General features: G+C 34.2%; 1 protein-coding gene across 1 annotated transcript; it reads left to right on the top strand.

Moving 5' to 3' along the window:
• The first annotated feature begins 3,380 nt into the window (after window positions 1–3,380).
• Window positions 3,381–13,935, top strand: LOC119833437 (tetraspanin-2A). Its single transcript, XM_038357440.1, has 5 exons — window positions 3,381–3,556; window positions 10,056–10,253; window positions 10,961–11,137; window positions 12,864–13,049; window positions 13,761–13,935. The coding sequence occupies exons 1-5, from the start codon at window positions 3,449–3,451 to the stop codon at window positions 13,839–13,841; spliced, it is 750 nt and encodes a 249-aa protein (XP_038213368.1). The 5' UTR covers window positions 3,381–3,448; the 3' UTR covers window positions 13,842–13,935.
• The last annotated feature ends 416 nt before the right edge of the window (window positions 13,936–14,351 follow it).

Genomic DNA, 14,351 nt, shown 5'->3' with positions numbered 1-14,351 from the left:
TTACGTATTTATTTGATATGTCATTTAATATCTCTCACAACTGCGTCCATATCAACCAAAAGAAGTAACCCAAAGCTAAATAACTAGAATTCCACTTCTAAACAATTAGTTCAGATTACAAATATGCCCTCTTCGACAATGACGTATAATTTACATACATACATAAATTTTTTACATTTTTAAAATTTACAATTCATAGCAATTACAATTTTGTTTATATAAACAGTTTGTTTTACAAATATTTTTAAAGTTCAATATATAAAGCCGATGTTTCCCTAGCTAGATTGCATGCAGGGCAACCTGTATTTAGAAGAAACAGCTTGCTTCTAAGGTAAATTCACAATTTAAGCCATTTGACAGTATTATTATTTAATTATGTTCGCCTTTAGGGACGCGACTAGTTACGTTATTGTTAATGGAGAAAGGTGCAGGTGTCACATTTTCCGGTCAGCGAACAATCGATCGGCTCCCTGGTTATAATTTGAAGCAACGTCAGCAAAATTCAGCGCGGATGATAAATTTTAAAACGAATTTTAATGGAATATTTTTGAATTTGACGTTATTAATTTTAATAACGATTTTATCTTTCGTACATCATTTCTACAGGCATGTAGCGTTAATAACTTTTTGATTAACCTTATTATGAAGAGTGATTACATTTAAAATTAATTTTGATTTAAAATTATGGTAATAATATTGTATGAAATGCATAAATGTCGGAATGTATCAACTGAGCGTTTTGTTAGCTCATAAATGTATATTCCATAGCATTAATATTGTTTCTTAATCCTTATAATTCCATTTAATAATTTCCAATTGTTAATATGAAATCAATTCCATTGTACTCATTATCAGTTGATATGAATGACGAGTTATTTCATTTCTTAGTATATAACGGAATTTTAATCTATATTCCTACACATCATTAGACATCATTTTTAAATAAGATCACATCTTCGCAAGAGTTGCATTCATCATAAAAATATTCTTATTATTAGACAATTTATGTAATTCATTTTTGGTTTCATTAATTTCTTAGAAGAAGGACCTGAGAAGAAGGACCTGACCTATGAAGAAGTAATGTGCTTGAATATTTCTAAGACAGCATTAAAGTGAAGACCAGCCTTCGGTATACAATTCATGCCATTTAACTTCCTAAATGTAATATATTGTATACAGTTTTTATAATGAAGGAATTAAATAAAGTAAAATAAACCAACCACATAACTTATAGTTTATTTCGATAAATCAGGCAGAAAGACCACGGTTTACGTCCACTGATGCATTATTAACCATTACAATACATTTGGCGCCATAACTTTCCTGAAATAAATACCCGTTAGGAATTTTCAAAGTGATGTTATATCAAGCATGGAATTTACGAGTAACGTTCGTGCGTGGGGTTATTCTAAAACGTCGTCCATCTTCCTTATTTATGTTTACAGCTTGCGGACCGCAGCCATTGCTATGTACTACGAATCCGCGTATTGGATTTCGTACACGTTTTATCGGATATACCATCGATTGGCTTGATATATAAGGGCTGGGAGCATGCTTGCAAGATTTACTGCGTAAAATTCGTGGGGTGGGTTGTTTATGGATAAATAATGCTCATATATTACAAATTTATTTGACACCATTGTAATAGCTTAGCGGGCTTGATACTAATTTCATAATTAGAAAGTGTTGTGGGAAGATCATCGTCATCATCAATTGTTACTATTAAATGCAGTGTTTCTTCCACCATAAAGTCCTTTTACCTATTATATCAACAGCCAGGCTGTAAGCTTGCATTGCGAGTCTAGATGGCATAAGTTTTTTTTTTTTTTTTTTTATGTCACAGTCGGCAATGGAGCTGGTGGGTCGTCTGATGGTAAACGCTACCACCGCCCATGAACATTTGTAGAGGCATTAGGTCCATTACAGACCTAACGCCTCTACAAATGGATTGCCGACTTTCTGGGAGGGGTTTAAGAAAGGATTGGCGAGAGGAATAAAGGAAAGGACTGGGAAGGGAAGAAAAAGGATATGGGCTTCCGGCTCCCCCACTCACCGAACGAAACACAGCAGAATGCTATTTCACGCTGGTCTCCTGTGGGGGTGTGGTACTTCTCCGGTGCGAGCTGGCCCAATTCATGCCGAAGCGTGCTCGACTACCACATTAAAAATAAGTAAAGTAAACACAATAAGCAGCCATCATTTTGTATGAATGTTCTGTCATTAGATACAATTTATAAGTAAACTTTCACTAGCTGATCTTCTTAAATGGACGGGTATGAAAAATAGATGCTGGCCGATCCTCAGACCTACTCGATATTCACACAAAATTTTATAAAAATCGGTGCACCCGAAACGAAGGATTATATATGCGAAGCTGAGGTGTTCATTTCTTTCACGAAACGGAGCGATTCCATATGATTTTTGGTCTGGAGATAATTAAGAGGCTAGAGAGTGAAATAAGCTAATAATAGCGCAGTGAAACATCTCAATCCTAGGGGAAGTTCCTTTGACTCAGGGGAAAGGGCGCGGGCGAAATGACAAAAAAATTAATAGAAACTACACATGAATAGAATTATAACAATTATAAAATCTCCGGACATCTTGAACAATCGATTGTCATTATATTGGCTCGATAAAATGTAATCCATTTGTACGATCTCATCCGTATACAAAATAAAACACTAAAATTTTAGCACAAACTAGGTTGAAAGGTAATAGTAAAAATACAGTCTCACTTGAACCGGAGCGATACTATAAAGCATTCATCAATTTTACAGTAGAGGTGACAAGGCCACGAATATAGGCCAACGGCTTGAATTTATATGTATACTTTACCGTAGTGCCGGAGCTGTTTCAATTATTTTATTTCCAATGATTGGAAGAGTTTTAATTGAATGAAAACTTATCGATCTTTCTAAACCTTAATTGTGGATTATTCGGAATGTTGTTCTTTTGGTAATTTATTCAAATTGTTTCGATTGTAATCACTATTTTTAGTTATTACAATTAAAGTTTTAATAACAATGAATTGTTTTCGGCTAAGTTGAATTAACAGACCTATAATGTTATTAGTTATTTATAAATGATTATTAAACATATAAAAAATTGAAGACAATCAAATTATTCTCTTTTCAGTTTTTCCTTTATTCAATTTACCTACTATAAATGTAACCACGATGCTACAGTTACTTAAAAATAAATATTTCCCCGCGCGAAGCGAGATGAACATCAAAAAAAATAAACCATAGACTAAGCTAATTTTTACTCTAAATAGCATAGACAAAATATGCAAGCGCAAAACAAAGCAGGTGTGGCAACTACGAGCCTCGTATCACCCCGTTATCTCAGCAAACACAGATAGCCTAGCTAACTCAAGTTCTTATCACTGATAACACAGTTACCATTGTGGTGAGTGTGGGTGCAGTCAAGTTTTAGTGCAGTGACAGTGATGACTGGTCTTGGAAGAGGCGACGGCCAAGGGCCGGGTGTGGGGAAACTGGAATCCCAAATATATTGCATCAAGTACACCCTGTTTTGCTTCAACGTTGTGTTGTGGGTCAGTATTTCACGTTCTGAGGCTGTTTACTTTGAATAACAGACACGTTTTCACGGTACACTCGTTCCCTCTTAGCCTCTTCACGAAACGAATCGGAAAATTGTATTGTATAAGAGTTTTGAGGTATCTCTAACTGGCTGTTCAATAAATTTGACTCTAATGTTGTCCTCTGTTATCAGTTAATTCTTTTTATCTTTCGTCTCTTAAAATTAGTAGAAATTACTTTACTGTGTTAAAGTCTTTATCATCACATATTTTTAAAACATAAATAGATAAAATGTATTATAATCCACAGTAAAAATAACTGTTCTGGGTCATCAAAGATTAATATAGCGTAGTAATTTGTAGAGCTATATTGCATCTCTTTTTCACGTATCACTGTAAATAATCGCTATCTCGCTTCATTCACCGAAAATCAAATTACTGAAAATAAAGCGTATGGTATAAAGAATTCGTTATCATCAAGATAAGCCTGGTCCCGTTTTCCAAGTACAACACGATCATTGTTTGACTCATAAGTACTACAAATAATATTGCTATGATATCATCAAGTTTCCATTTTGTTTTTCATTCATGTGTCGGCAATAATTAATTGGATAATCAATACTATACTAAACAAATATATATTTATGTTATATCGATCAACTAAGGAGGTGGTTCGCCTGATAGTAAGCGATTACCACTGCCCATGAACATTCGCAGAGGTGGTGCAATTGCAGATACGCTGTCCGCTTTTAAAGTGAAGGGAAAAGGAAAGGATTGCCGACCGGAAAGAAGGAATGAACTGGTCCGGCGAGGAAAAACAAAACGAGACTCCGATATAAATAAAGAAAAACTTAATAGGCTGGGTTTAATGAAATATCAAAAAATTTGTCGAGTTTATGAATAAAGTCCCTGTCTCGTAATTTGTAAATTAAGAACACAACTTTCGGGAAAGAGCAACAAAAAACAGATGTTTCGCACAATTTTAGATGGACAAGCGAATTATGGTCGCTTTCAGTAATTTTGTACACAGAAGGGTAACCTAAGTTATCTGAAGTTTCGAATGTACGGAGACGCGTTTGATGGAGGTCCGTTAAAAATTTGATAGTTTTTAAAATAAAAAACAATGAAATTTTTATATGTTTGCATAGTCTTTATAAACCTAGAGATACACAAGATTTTTTTGAGCAGATATTAGCCTCTTGATCAATTGAACCAGAATTTTTACTGATTTTAATGATTATAAATTATAAAAATTTATGATTTTTATTACTAGCATTGTCACTTATTTCATTTGCACCATATGATGCATAATTAAAACAAAAACTAATACAATTTAAGTGCCTTCGTGAAAATAAACGGCTATACTCCGCATGTGTTTATCTATCTCAATTCGCTGCTAATCATATTCATTCGCATGAGTAAATCCTACATTTGTATGCTATTTCCTTTCGCGTTGTTCGTGAAAAACAAGTGAGACAATTCCACATAGCTAGCTAATAAATCTTACCCTGTATAATATATGTACATAGCTATGACCGGTTGTTACTTGTAAGTGAAAATTAAATAAAAACAAGTCGAACTTGAGATGTGAGTTCATTACATTTCTTAAATCGAATAGTCTCGTAAAATTCAATCAAGAAATAGCAATACAAAGTACGACTTACATTGGTTACATTTACAAATATTAAACTTTATAATCATAAAGATATAAATAATGCATACTTGCAATTAAAGCTGGTCTATTGGTTTTTCTAGTGTAGATTCTCTCTCGCAATACAACACTATATCTTTTTGCGATTAATATATAAAACCATAACAGCCTAACAGAAGTGATAGCGCCATTCTAACCCGCAACAACTACTACAAAATGGGAATAGTTAAATATATCTTATAAAAAGCTTCCCTTCCAAATGAGTACATTAAAATCGATGTTTTTATAGAATTACTAGCTGACCCGGCAAACGCTGTTCTGCCTTACTCTAATCATTTAGGGGGATGAAAAATAGATGTTGGCCGATTGACATAAGCACAAAAAATTTCATCAAAATCGGTCAAGCCGTTTCGGAGGAGTATAGCAACGAAAACTGTGACACAAGAATTTTATATATTAGATGAAACTCAAACTCCAACATTAATCCAGACAAATAGATTTCCCGATGCGCTTTTGTATCGTCAAAATACACCATTTTATTACCACCAAAAGCAGTAATATCAGAAAACAGAGCTTAAGAAATTCATTAGGCATAAAAAGCTACGATTTCGCTCCCATAGCTAGCCTGTACGTTTTCGTTCCAAGGCATTAGTAACACGTGGCGCCGCACTAAATCCTCTCACTCCACATAACTTGTCGCTCGATACAGCGGTTATTAAGCCGGGTTAATTAGCAAAATTAAACATCACATCCCCATTGTTGCGTTATGTATGCGTTCGGTTTGGGATATAATATAATTGTGTTATTGTTGTAAATGATAAAACCATCAGTATATTACTGTTCTGAGGGAGGGACGGTGGGCTTTTATGGGTACAGCTTTTGCATCTGTTAGGTTAGTAAAATGTACGATATTATAGAGATTTTAGTATGATTTTTAGGTATATTATTTATTATTTTTATACTCATAACCTTTGGAAGAATACAAAGGAAGTGATATGACTGTATCTTACGAATAAATTGCAGTTCTATAATTGCTCCTTACTTCTCCGGTTCGCTGTAATTTCTTTTTTCATTAAAACATAAAAAAAGCATTTTCTTTTTTTATCTAAATAAAAACAAACATTGTAAGCAAACTCAAAATTAAAAGAAACTTCAAAAGTTAATTGCTTTTCACAAAAAAAAAAAAAACAAAATTACCGACACAATTTCATTGAATAAGACTTGAAAGCCTATGTCAACTGTACCGAAAGATATGAATAACTTAATTATAAAACAGTTACCCAACTGTTTTTCTTTGTTTTAATTTCAAGTTCAGTCATTCATATATTTTAATGTTCATTTTAATTTACCAAATTAAATAAATTTTCGCGATAAGCAACTATATATCGATAAGTCGAACGCGCAGGATATACATTGATTATTCCATATATATTCTGCATGTTCATAACATAGGTGGACATAACAACAACATAACATTATCACTGTTCGTAACGGTGAAGGAAAATATCGTGAGGAAACCGGCATGTCCGAGAATCGAAAGGTAGGCGGCATGTGATATCTGCCAAACCGCGCTTGGAGGGGCGAACGGCAGCGTTGTGGATATAGCCTGAACCCTCCTGGCCTGTGTAACAGCAGTGGGAACATGTGTGGGCTGATGATGATGATGATGGTGATACATATAGCTGTACAAATTTCCCAGATTCACCGTCCTAACTGCATAAGACTGCAGCGATTTCTAGACCTAAAAGCGGCTGATATATTTATTTATTCAAGCTGGCGCGAATATTAATCGCTCTGCCGCCCGTTCAGTAAATTGGAAACTCGAGTCGACGCCAAAAACCCTAAACGTCAAGTGTCATTCAAGCCTGCACTCGTTAAGGTGCACAAATGAGAAATAATCGTTGAACTTGTATCCGAGGTCGGTTTCAATAATTGACTTTTGGATTTGCGCCAAGACAAATGGCGCTTTACGCTGAGCCAGCACGGATGGAGCATATTCTATTATGGCAGGCCTTTGTTTGAATCATTTGTATGAATATTTTGCGGTGTGATATTTGAAGTACTCTCATATTAATATTGATTTATGTAGTTATTTTTTGATTGGAAGCATTTTTAATATACTCATCGAACTTTTTTAGAGTAAAAAAGAAAGCAAATCGGAAGTTATGTAAAAATTATAATAAGCAATTTCGCTCTGTCTCTTTTTGTACCGTTCCTCTAATGAAGTTTATGAGTATATATTGCAACTGTGGAAAGATTTTAAGTGCATTAATTTATCTTAAAATTAATGTGAGTAAAATTCTAACTTCTGCATATTTATTTAACAAGGAAACATTCATTGTGGGAGTCGAGCACGCTTCGGCACGAATTGGGCCAGCTCGCACCGGGGAAGTACCACACCCCCACAGAAAACCGGCGTGAAATAGTGGCATGCCACTGTGTTTCGTACGGTGTGTGGGGGAGCCGGAGGCCTATTTCCTTTTCCTCATCCCTCCCAGTCCATTCCTTCTATCCTGTAATTAATCCTTACCTTTTCACTTACCCCATAAAAGCGGGCAGCGCATTCGCAGAGCGACCTTTGAGAATGTTCATGGGCGGTGGTGATCGCTTACCATCAGGCGAACCACCAGCTCAGCTGCCCGCTATGGCATAAAAAAAAAAACAGATATTAATTACACTCATATATATAATTAATAAAAAAAGTGAATAAGTTATATATTTCCAAATCAAATTACACTTATTGCACAACTGCAATGAGTAATTACTTGATATGCTACTCGTTTCAAAAAGTACAATTTAAAATTTGCATGTCATTCAATATTTATGAATATAAAAATATTGTAAGGCATAAATGATTGTTTTAAATCTTAAATTCGGCACGTACAGGTTCCCGAGTGTTGCGTAGCATAGATAAAATCTCCCACATAAGATATTCAAATCCCTTAAGTGCACGTTGCGGTTGAATTGCGAGAAAAAGTCCCATTTTGAAACGTTGTAAAACTCTTTATTATTCCGGCTTTGCAGGTGTCTCCTGAGGAAGGTAAACGGGGCTGACGCCTCTTTGCTAAACGAAAACAACCACTTAATACTCAAATCTCCACAAAACGAAGAACACAATAAATAGTTGGAGAATAACTAGCATTTTACGACAATCCCCAACTTCCTGATATACGCTCTGTTATAAAATTTAACGCTGAAAATATTCACGTATCTACATTGTAATGTCATATTCGCGCTTAAGAGACGCCGCTGGCGTAGTAGACGAGCTCTGTGCGACTTTTTACGACGCTATAAATTTTTAACATCACAAAAAAGTCTGTCTTTTGGCCCTCGAAAAGAGCAAAATGAAGTACGTAAGAGACTTGCGATTGGAATATTTATTAGCCATATTGTAATGCTGTTTTTGAATAATGCAAAACGATAAATGGCGAACGACACTAAAATTACGCGAAGATCTAATTTTAGTTTTCTCTTTTGTATATTCTTGGACGCACATTCATCTAATCACCTGAAATTCTTTTAATTGATTGGACTTCACCCCGACATACCTCGCAGCCGTATCTTCGTGAAATATTATTTCGAAATGAATTAACGCGCGTACGAAACACGTTGCAGTACAGCCAATTTTGATAGCTCCAATTTTTCTTTATTTCAAATTTATTAGTTAGTCCGGCTTCGTTCACAGATTGCACCATTTATCATCGTGAAAGCGTGTATCAGCGAGTGTATTCGAGCATTAATGGCGGTACAAACCCGAGCATTATATGATTTTTCCAGCAACAAACCGCGCAAACGTATGAGTCAACTTTCCGCGTCATTTGGCGTGGCCCTAATGGATTGCGAACAGAGTTGTTGTCTCGACAAAGGTTTTTGCAGACAAAGTATAATGATGCGTAGATACGGCTCTTTTTTGTTCCGAAGATAACGCAGCGGCGATAGGAGCGGGCCGCGACCTAATTTCTATTCGCCTTGATTACTCAAAGACGACGATCGGTCTTTTGGGATTATGACGTGAACATGTATAATTCATAACGTTACACACACATTGGCCTATTTGTATTCTATGGATATCAATGAATACGTACGTATTATAGGGTCAAATGTGTTTCTATCAAATTCGGAGGTGTAACAAAAAGTTTGAATAAATAAACTAGAATAGCTATAAATATTCTTACGTGACCAAAGTTCAATGCAGTTAAAATAAACTATAGTAGATAAAAATCATGAAGTATTAATGAAATATTTATGGTTCATATAATATAATTATATTGTTAGTCTCATACTTCCCCTTTCCAAATAAAAGTTGACGGCGCTCCTAGCATTAATGAGATTATAAAACTTTTAGATCCGACATATCTCTATTGGTGTTTTTACCTTATAGTTTTATCTTCATCGCAGATCAGCTAAACTAGCGAAGTTGCAACGCAGTCAATTTATCGAGAATTATTCACAACTTTTTCCATAAAAGTTAGTAACTCGTGCGTCGTTTATAGTTTTATTTATTTTGTACTACGAACTAATTTGTTTTCTAAACTAGCAAAAAGTGGGTCTTCAGAAAGGTTCGCGAACATTTCTGTCGAAATTGTCAACCATTGCACTTTTTAATCTGTATACGTTTTATGTTTTTACGATCGTTAACATGCTGCATGAATATTCAAAACTTAAAGTAATAGTATTATGACCTAACAATCATAGAACTACAGTAATCTCAGCACAGCTAACTCATAGTAGTGGCTGAGATAGCAACGCTACCTAGTACTCCTCAATTTGAATATTTAAACGTTCCACTTAACGCACGCGTAAACCCGCCAAAAGCGCATAGCCATATTTAAAATATTCAAGCTTATAAAAATTGTCTTCCAGCTCTTCGGACTCTCCATATTCGCTCTGTGTCTATGGATATGCATAGAGCCAGGATTCAACGAGTGGATGAGGATACTGGAGCTGCAAAAATACTTCATTGGCATTTACATAATCCTGATCGCATCTCTCGGCATCATGGTCGTCGCTTTCCTCGGTTGTGGATCCGCTTTGATGGAAAATGTCAAGCTTTTATACGCGGTAAGGCTTTAATAAAACTGCGGGACAGTAATACTGGTTTCGGATGATAATTATCAAGTTTGCAAGATGAGGTTTTGAATGATTTTATTGCTTGATATTGATATTATTAAAATTTTTTGTGTACCCTACTTTGATTTAGTTATTTTAATGATTATACGACGATAATTACCTCAAATTCCTGCAGAAATTTAAGTCATTTTGCTTGTGACAATATGAATCATACAATTAGAAATATAATTGCCATATGATTGCCAAATTAAATTATAGCAAAGATCTGTTATTCATCAGTTCTTTTTAATATAATAATAATAATAATAATAATAAACATTTATTGATAACAAGCCACACAGAAAAAAAAAACAGTAAATAAATTAAAAACTAGAACAAAGAAAAAAAAAAAAAAAAAAACAAACTATACACATTAAAACTTACAACCTAAAAAATAACTCAAGTACTGTGCGGCAACGTCTGTTATCAAAAGGGGCCTCTCAGTATGAAGCTGCAGTGACTTTTGAGTCAACTAGCAGCACTGATTTTCAGAAACCCCTATTGACAGTTGGAGTTACAGCATGTGTGATGTGCGTGCATGCGTGTGTGTGTGAATGTGTGTGTGTGTGTGTGAGCACGTGTGTGTGTGTGTGTATGTGTGGTTGGTGTGGGTGTGTGTGGATGGGTTGATTACAGTTCATATAAATATCAAATTACAGTTCATAGGATCACAAATAGCTTTATTTGTCTTCGGCCTGGTGGGAGCCTGCGTGGTGTTGGACTTCTCAACGTATGATTCAAGCATCCAGCCTCTGATCAAGGAAGTCATAGTTAGACTCATCAACAACCCACAGCATGAGGGTAGTCGAGAAATACTAAGAATGGTACAAGAAGGTGTAAGTATTTTATTGTCATTTTTAATGACTATAGTTCCTTAAATTTTAAGCATGACTATCCTAAACAAAAAACGGTGATTTAAGATTAATGGTGAAGATGAAATAAAAAATGTTTTTTATACATAACACAAAGACAAACAAACAAGAATACACGAAATCTTGACATATACAAATTGGCTTTTAATTATTTTTCAAGAGTGTTCTGTGGATTTAGAAAGTAAGCATTCCGTACCTAATAAAAAGGAGTAAATTTATAAAACCTCTATTTCATAGATTACTACTAGACTATTATAATAACTAAAGAAGTAAATAATATTAGAACTGACAAATTGTTTTCAACATATTCTGTAAGCTATTTTAAACTAATTATTTGATATTGATATGTAATGTAAAACAAAATTAATTAATTACTTACGCGAGCGAAACAATTTAATCCGTCCGAAACAAATCATCGTGATTGTCCAATCAGTGAAACTAGCAGGTGAAGAGGGCAATCCGGGATATTGACAAAAAGACGAGCGAAATCAAACCGAAAAGCATTGGAACATTGACGCCGAAAGGCCTGTCCTGCTGGGCCAGGTCGTTTGGAACAACGATGTTAATGAAATTGCTAGCGTGTTTTGTTCTGACTGATTAAATTGAAACTTCCATTTTACCTTATGCAAGTGACTGCTAAATATAACGATGACGTCTAAGGCATAATAAATACGAGTACTAAGGCCTATTTTGTCGTTTCGTCTTCTTATGTCTATGCTTAGAACGTGGTGAATCGCTCGTTTTAAGTATAAATCTCTCGTTTTAATCATCAATCGTATGTTTTAAATAGTAGTTGTTTACTCAATCATATAGATTATAAAGTTGATTTAATTGGAAATATTAAACTAATAGCGAAAAAGTATAATAGTTCTAAATAATTGTAATAAATATATATTTCAAATAAATTATAAACTTCCACTAATTTACACTATATAATCAAAATTCAAACTTTAACATTTACCAATTTTTAATAAATGTATTTTTCATTACAACAGGGATAATGAAAAAGTAAAAAACATTTATCAATTACGGTAATCAAAATAAGTATATAAAACACTGTTTGAAGTAGGTTTTTCTATTTTATCATATCGTTCGTAGATCTCCTTGCAAGAGTTTACTCAACCAATTTAGTTAACCTCCCTTGAAAGTGTCGCAAGACTTGAACTTATTACTCTATGTGAGATAGTTTACTCGCATTAACACTCCATCATTATTGTTGCTACTTAGACCGTAATTTTCTAAATAAAGAAGGTATTTAGTCTTTTTAATGGTTCTCTTCTCGTTTTTAGACCGTCAATCAGTATTACTCCAAAAAAATTTTGGTATCTGTTTAAAAGGGTTTGTAGTTCCTTATCAGAAAAAAAATTAATACATCTGTTTTTTTAATCAATAAAAGGGAAATCATATAAAAGCGAACCAATAAAAGGGAAATAATATAAAAGCGAAAGTAACTACGTCTGTCCGTCTGTTTCAATGTCTGTCTGTCAACTATTCTTCGCACCTAAACCACTGAACTGATTTAGGAGATATTTCATACCAAAATAGTTTTACACTTAGGAAAGGATATTGAACATCGACGACACAGGCGAAGCCTCGAGCGGAAAGCTTTCTACAGAAACAAAATAGAACTACACCTACTTTAACCAAGCCCTATAGTATAAACAAAGCAACCTTCATTATTTACTTTCAGATTGGATGTTGCGGCGCTGATGGCCCCATGGACTTCATAAACCTGAACAAGCCTCTTCCATCTGAGTGTCGCGACTCCGTCACTGGAAACGCGTACTTCCATGGTTGTGTGGATGAGCTCACATGGTTCTTGGAAGGCAAGACTGGCTGGCTGGCCGGCATTGTGCTCGCATCTTGCATGATTTGTGTAAGTTGTTGAAAGGATAAGAAACAATAACCAATATAAAAGTATATTTGGGTCTATAATAATAGACACAATTTTTTTTAATCTGTGATATATGACTCATAGGGACTAGTACAAGTATATACACATATGTTTTTTTTTCCTATTTAAGTTAATAAAACATGATGCAACATAGATTATATAGGTATAAACTGAGTTCCCACAATTTTTTAATCCGTATATTTTCAACTTTAGCACTCGCATTTTGTGATATTAAAGATTGATCAACAACCTCCTAATTTCCTAGTAATTCTTTGAGGAAAGAAATGGAATCCAAGTATAACTGTCGCTATCGATCTATAATTTTTAAGATTAAATAACACCTGTTAAAGTCGACTGCAACAAAGTTCATTACATAATTGTCTTAGCAATATTTTTTCATTTATTTAGTTAAAAACTATTTTACTTGGTGTGATCATCTCGCCTTCCATCAATAACAGGGTAATACTAATATGAAGCCTCCACTTTTATATGTTTTACATTTTTAATAGATTAACTTTTTTTATACAATATTCAACTTTAGTATACAGAATTATATATATAAACAAGCGGTCCGCCGCGACTTCACTCTTGTTAACTATGTTATGACTATTCAAAAGTGCTTCTATGAGAAGTCTACTTAAATACATAAATGTTTGAGTTTGAGTTTTATCTAAAAATTGTATGTAATTTCAGGTTATAAACGCTGTTATGTCTCTCGTCCTTATCCAAGCAGTAAAGAAGGAAGAAGAAGAATCGATATCTTATAAGAATTAATTCGATATGTTAGCATAAGAAATATTTTTAGTGCTTTATGAAATTTTCGTATTATTTTATTTACAAACATTAAATAACCACCGTTTTTAATTAAGTTCCATTTGTATGTAACATTTGAAATTAAATATGTGTACCTAAGTCGAAATTGTTTTATTTCTCATTAAATATGTCAATTCATTGCTACTTTAAATAGAGGTTTGTCTCGGGCCGACAGAATAACTTAAACTTAATACGGCTAGCACTTTAGGTTACAGAAAGTAAGAGTAGGAGAAGTGTGTCTACTGCTGCCGTATTCGTCTGAGACAGGGAAGCCAGGCGGGCTGGCACTGTAACGCGATACGTAACGAAGCAGATTACTCTATAAGAATATATCAGCTCAAAAATGTAAAACAATTTCTTACATTACTCAGCCATCAAGAAGCCCACTCAGCAATATAACATCTTTCCATTGAATCTTGAAATCACGCACCAAATTGTTCAATGCTCAAACCAAATTCAAAGAAAATGTGT

The sequence above is a fragment of the Zerene cesonia genome, chromosome 17, assembly GCF_012273895.1.
Source record: "Zerene cesonia ecotype Mississippi chromosome 17, Zerene_cesonia_1.1, whole genome shotgun sequence".
Classification (NCBI taxonomy): domain Eukaryota; kingdom Metazoa; phylum Arthropoda; class Insecta; order Lepidoptera; family Pieridae; genus Zerene; species Zerene cesonia.
The sequence above is the reverse complement of the archived record's forward strand: the minus strand, read 5'-3'. Positions and strand labels throughout refer to the sequence as shown.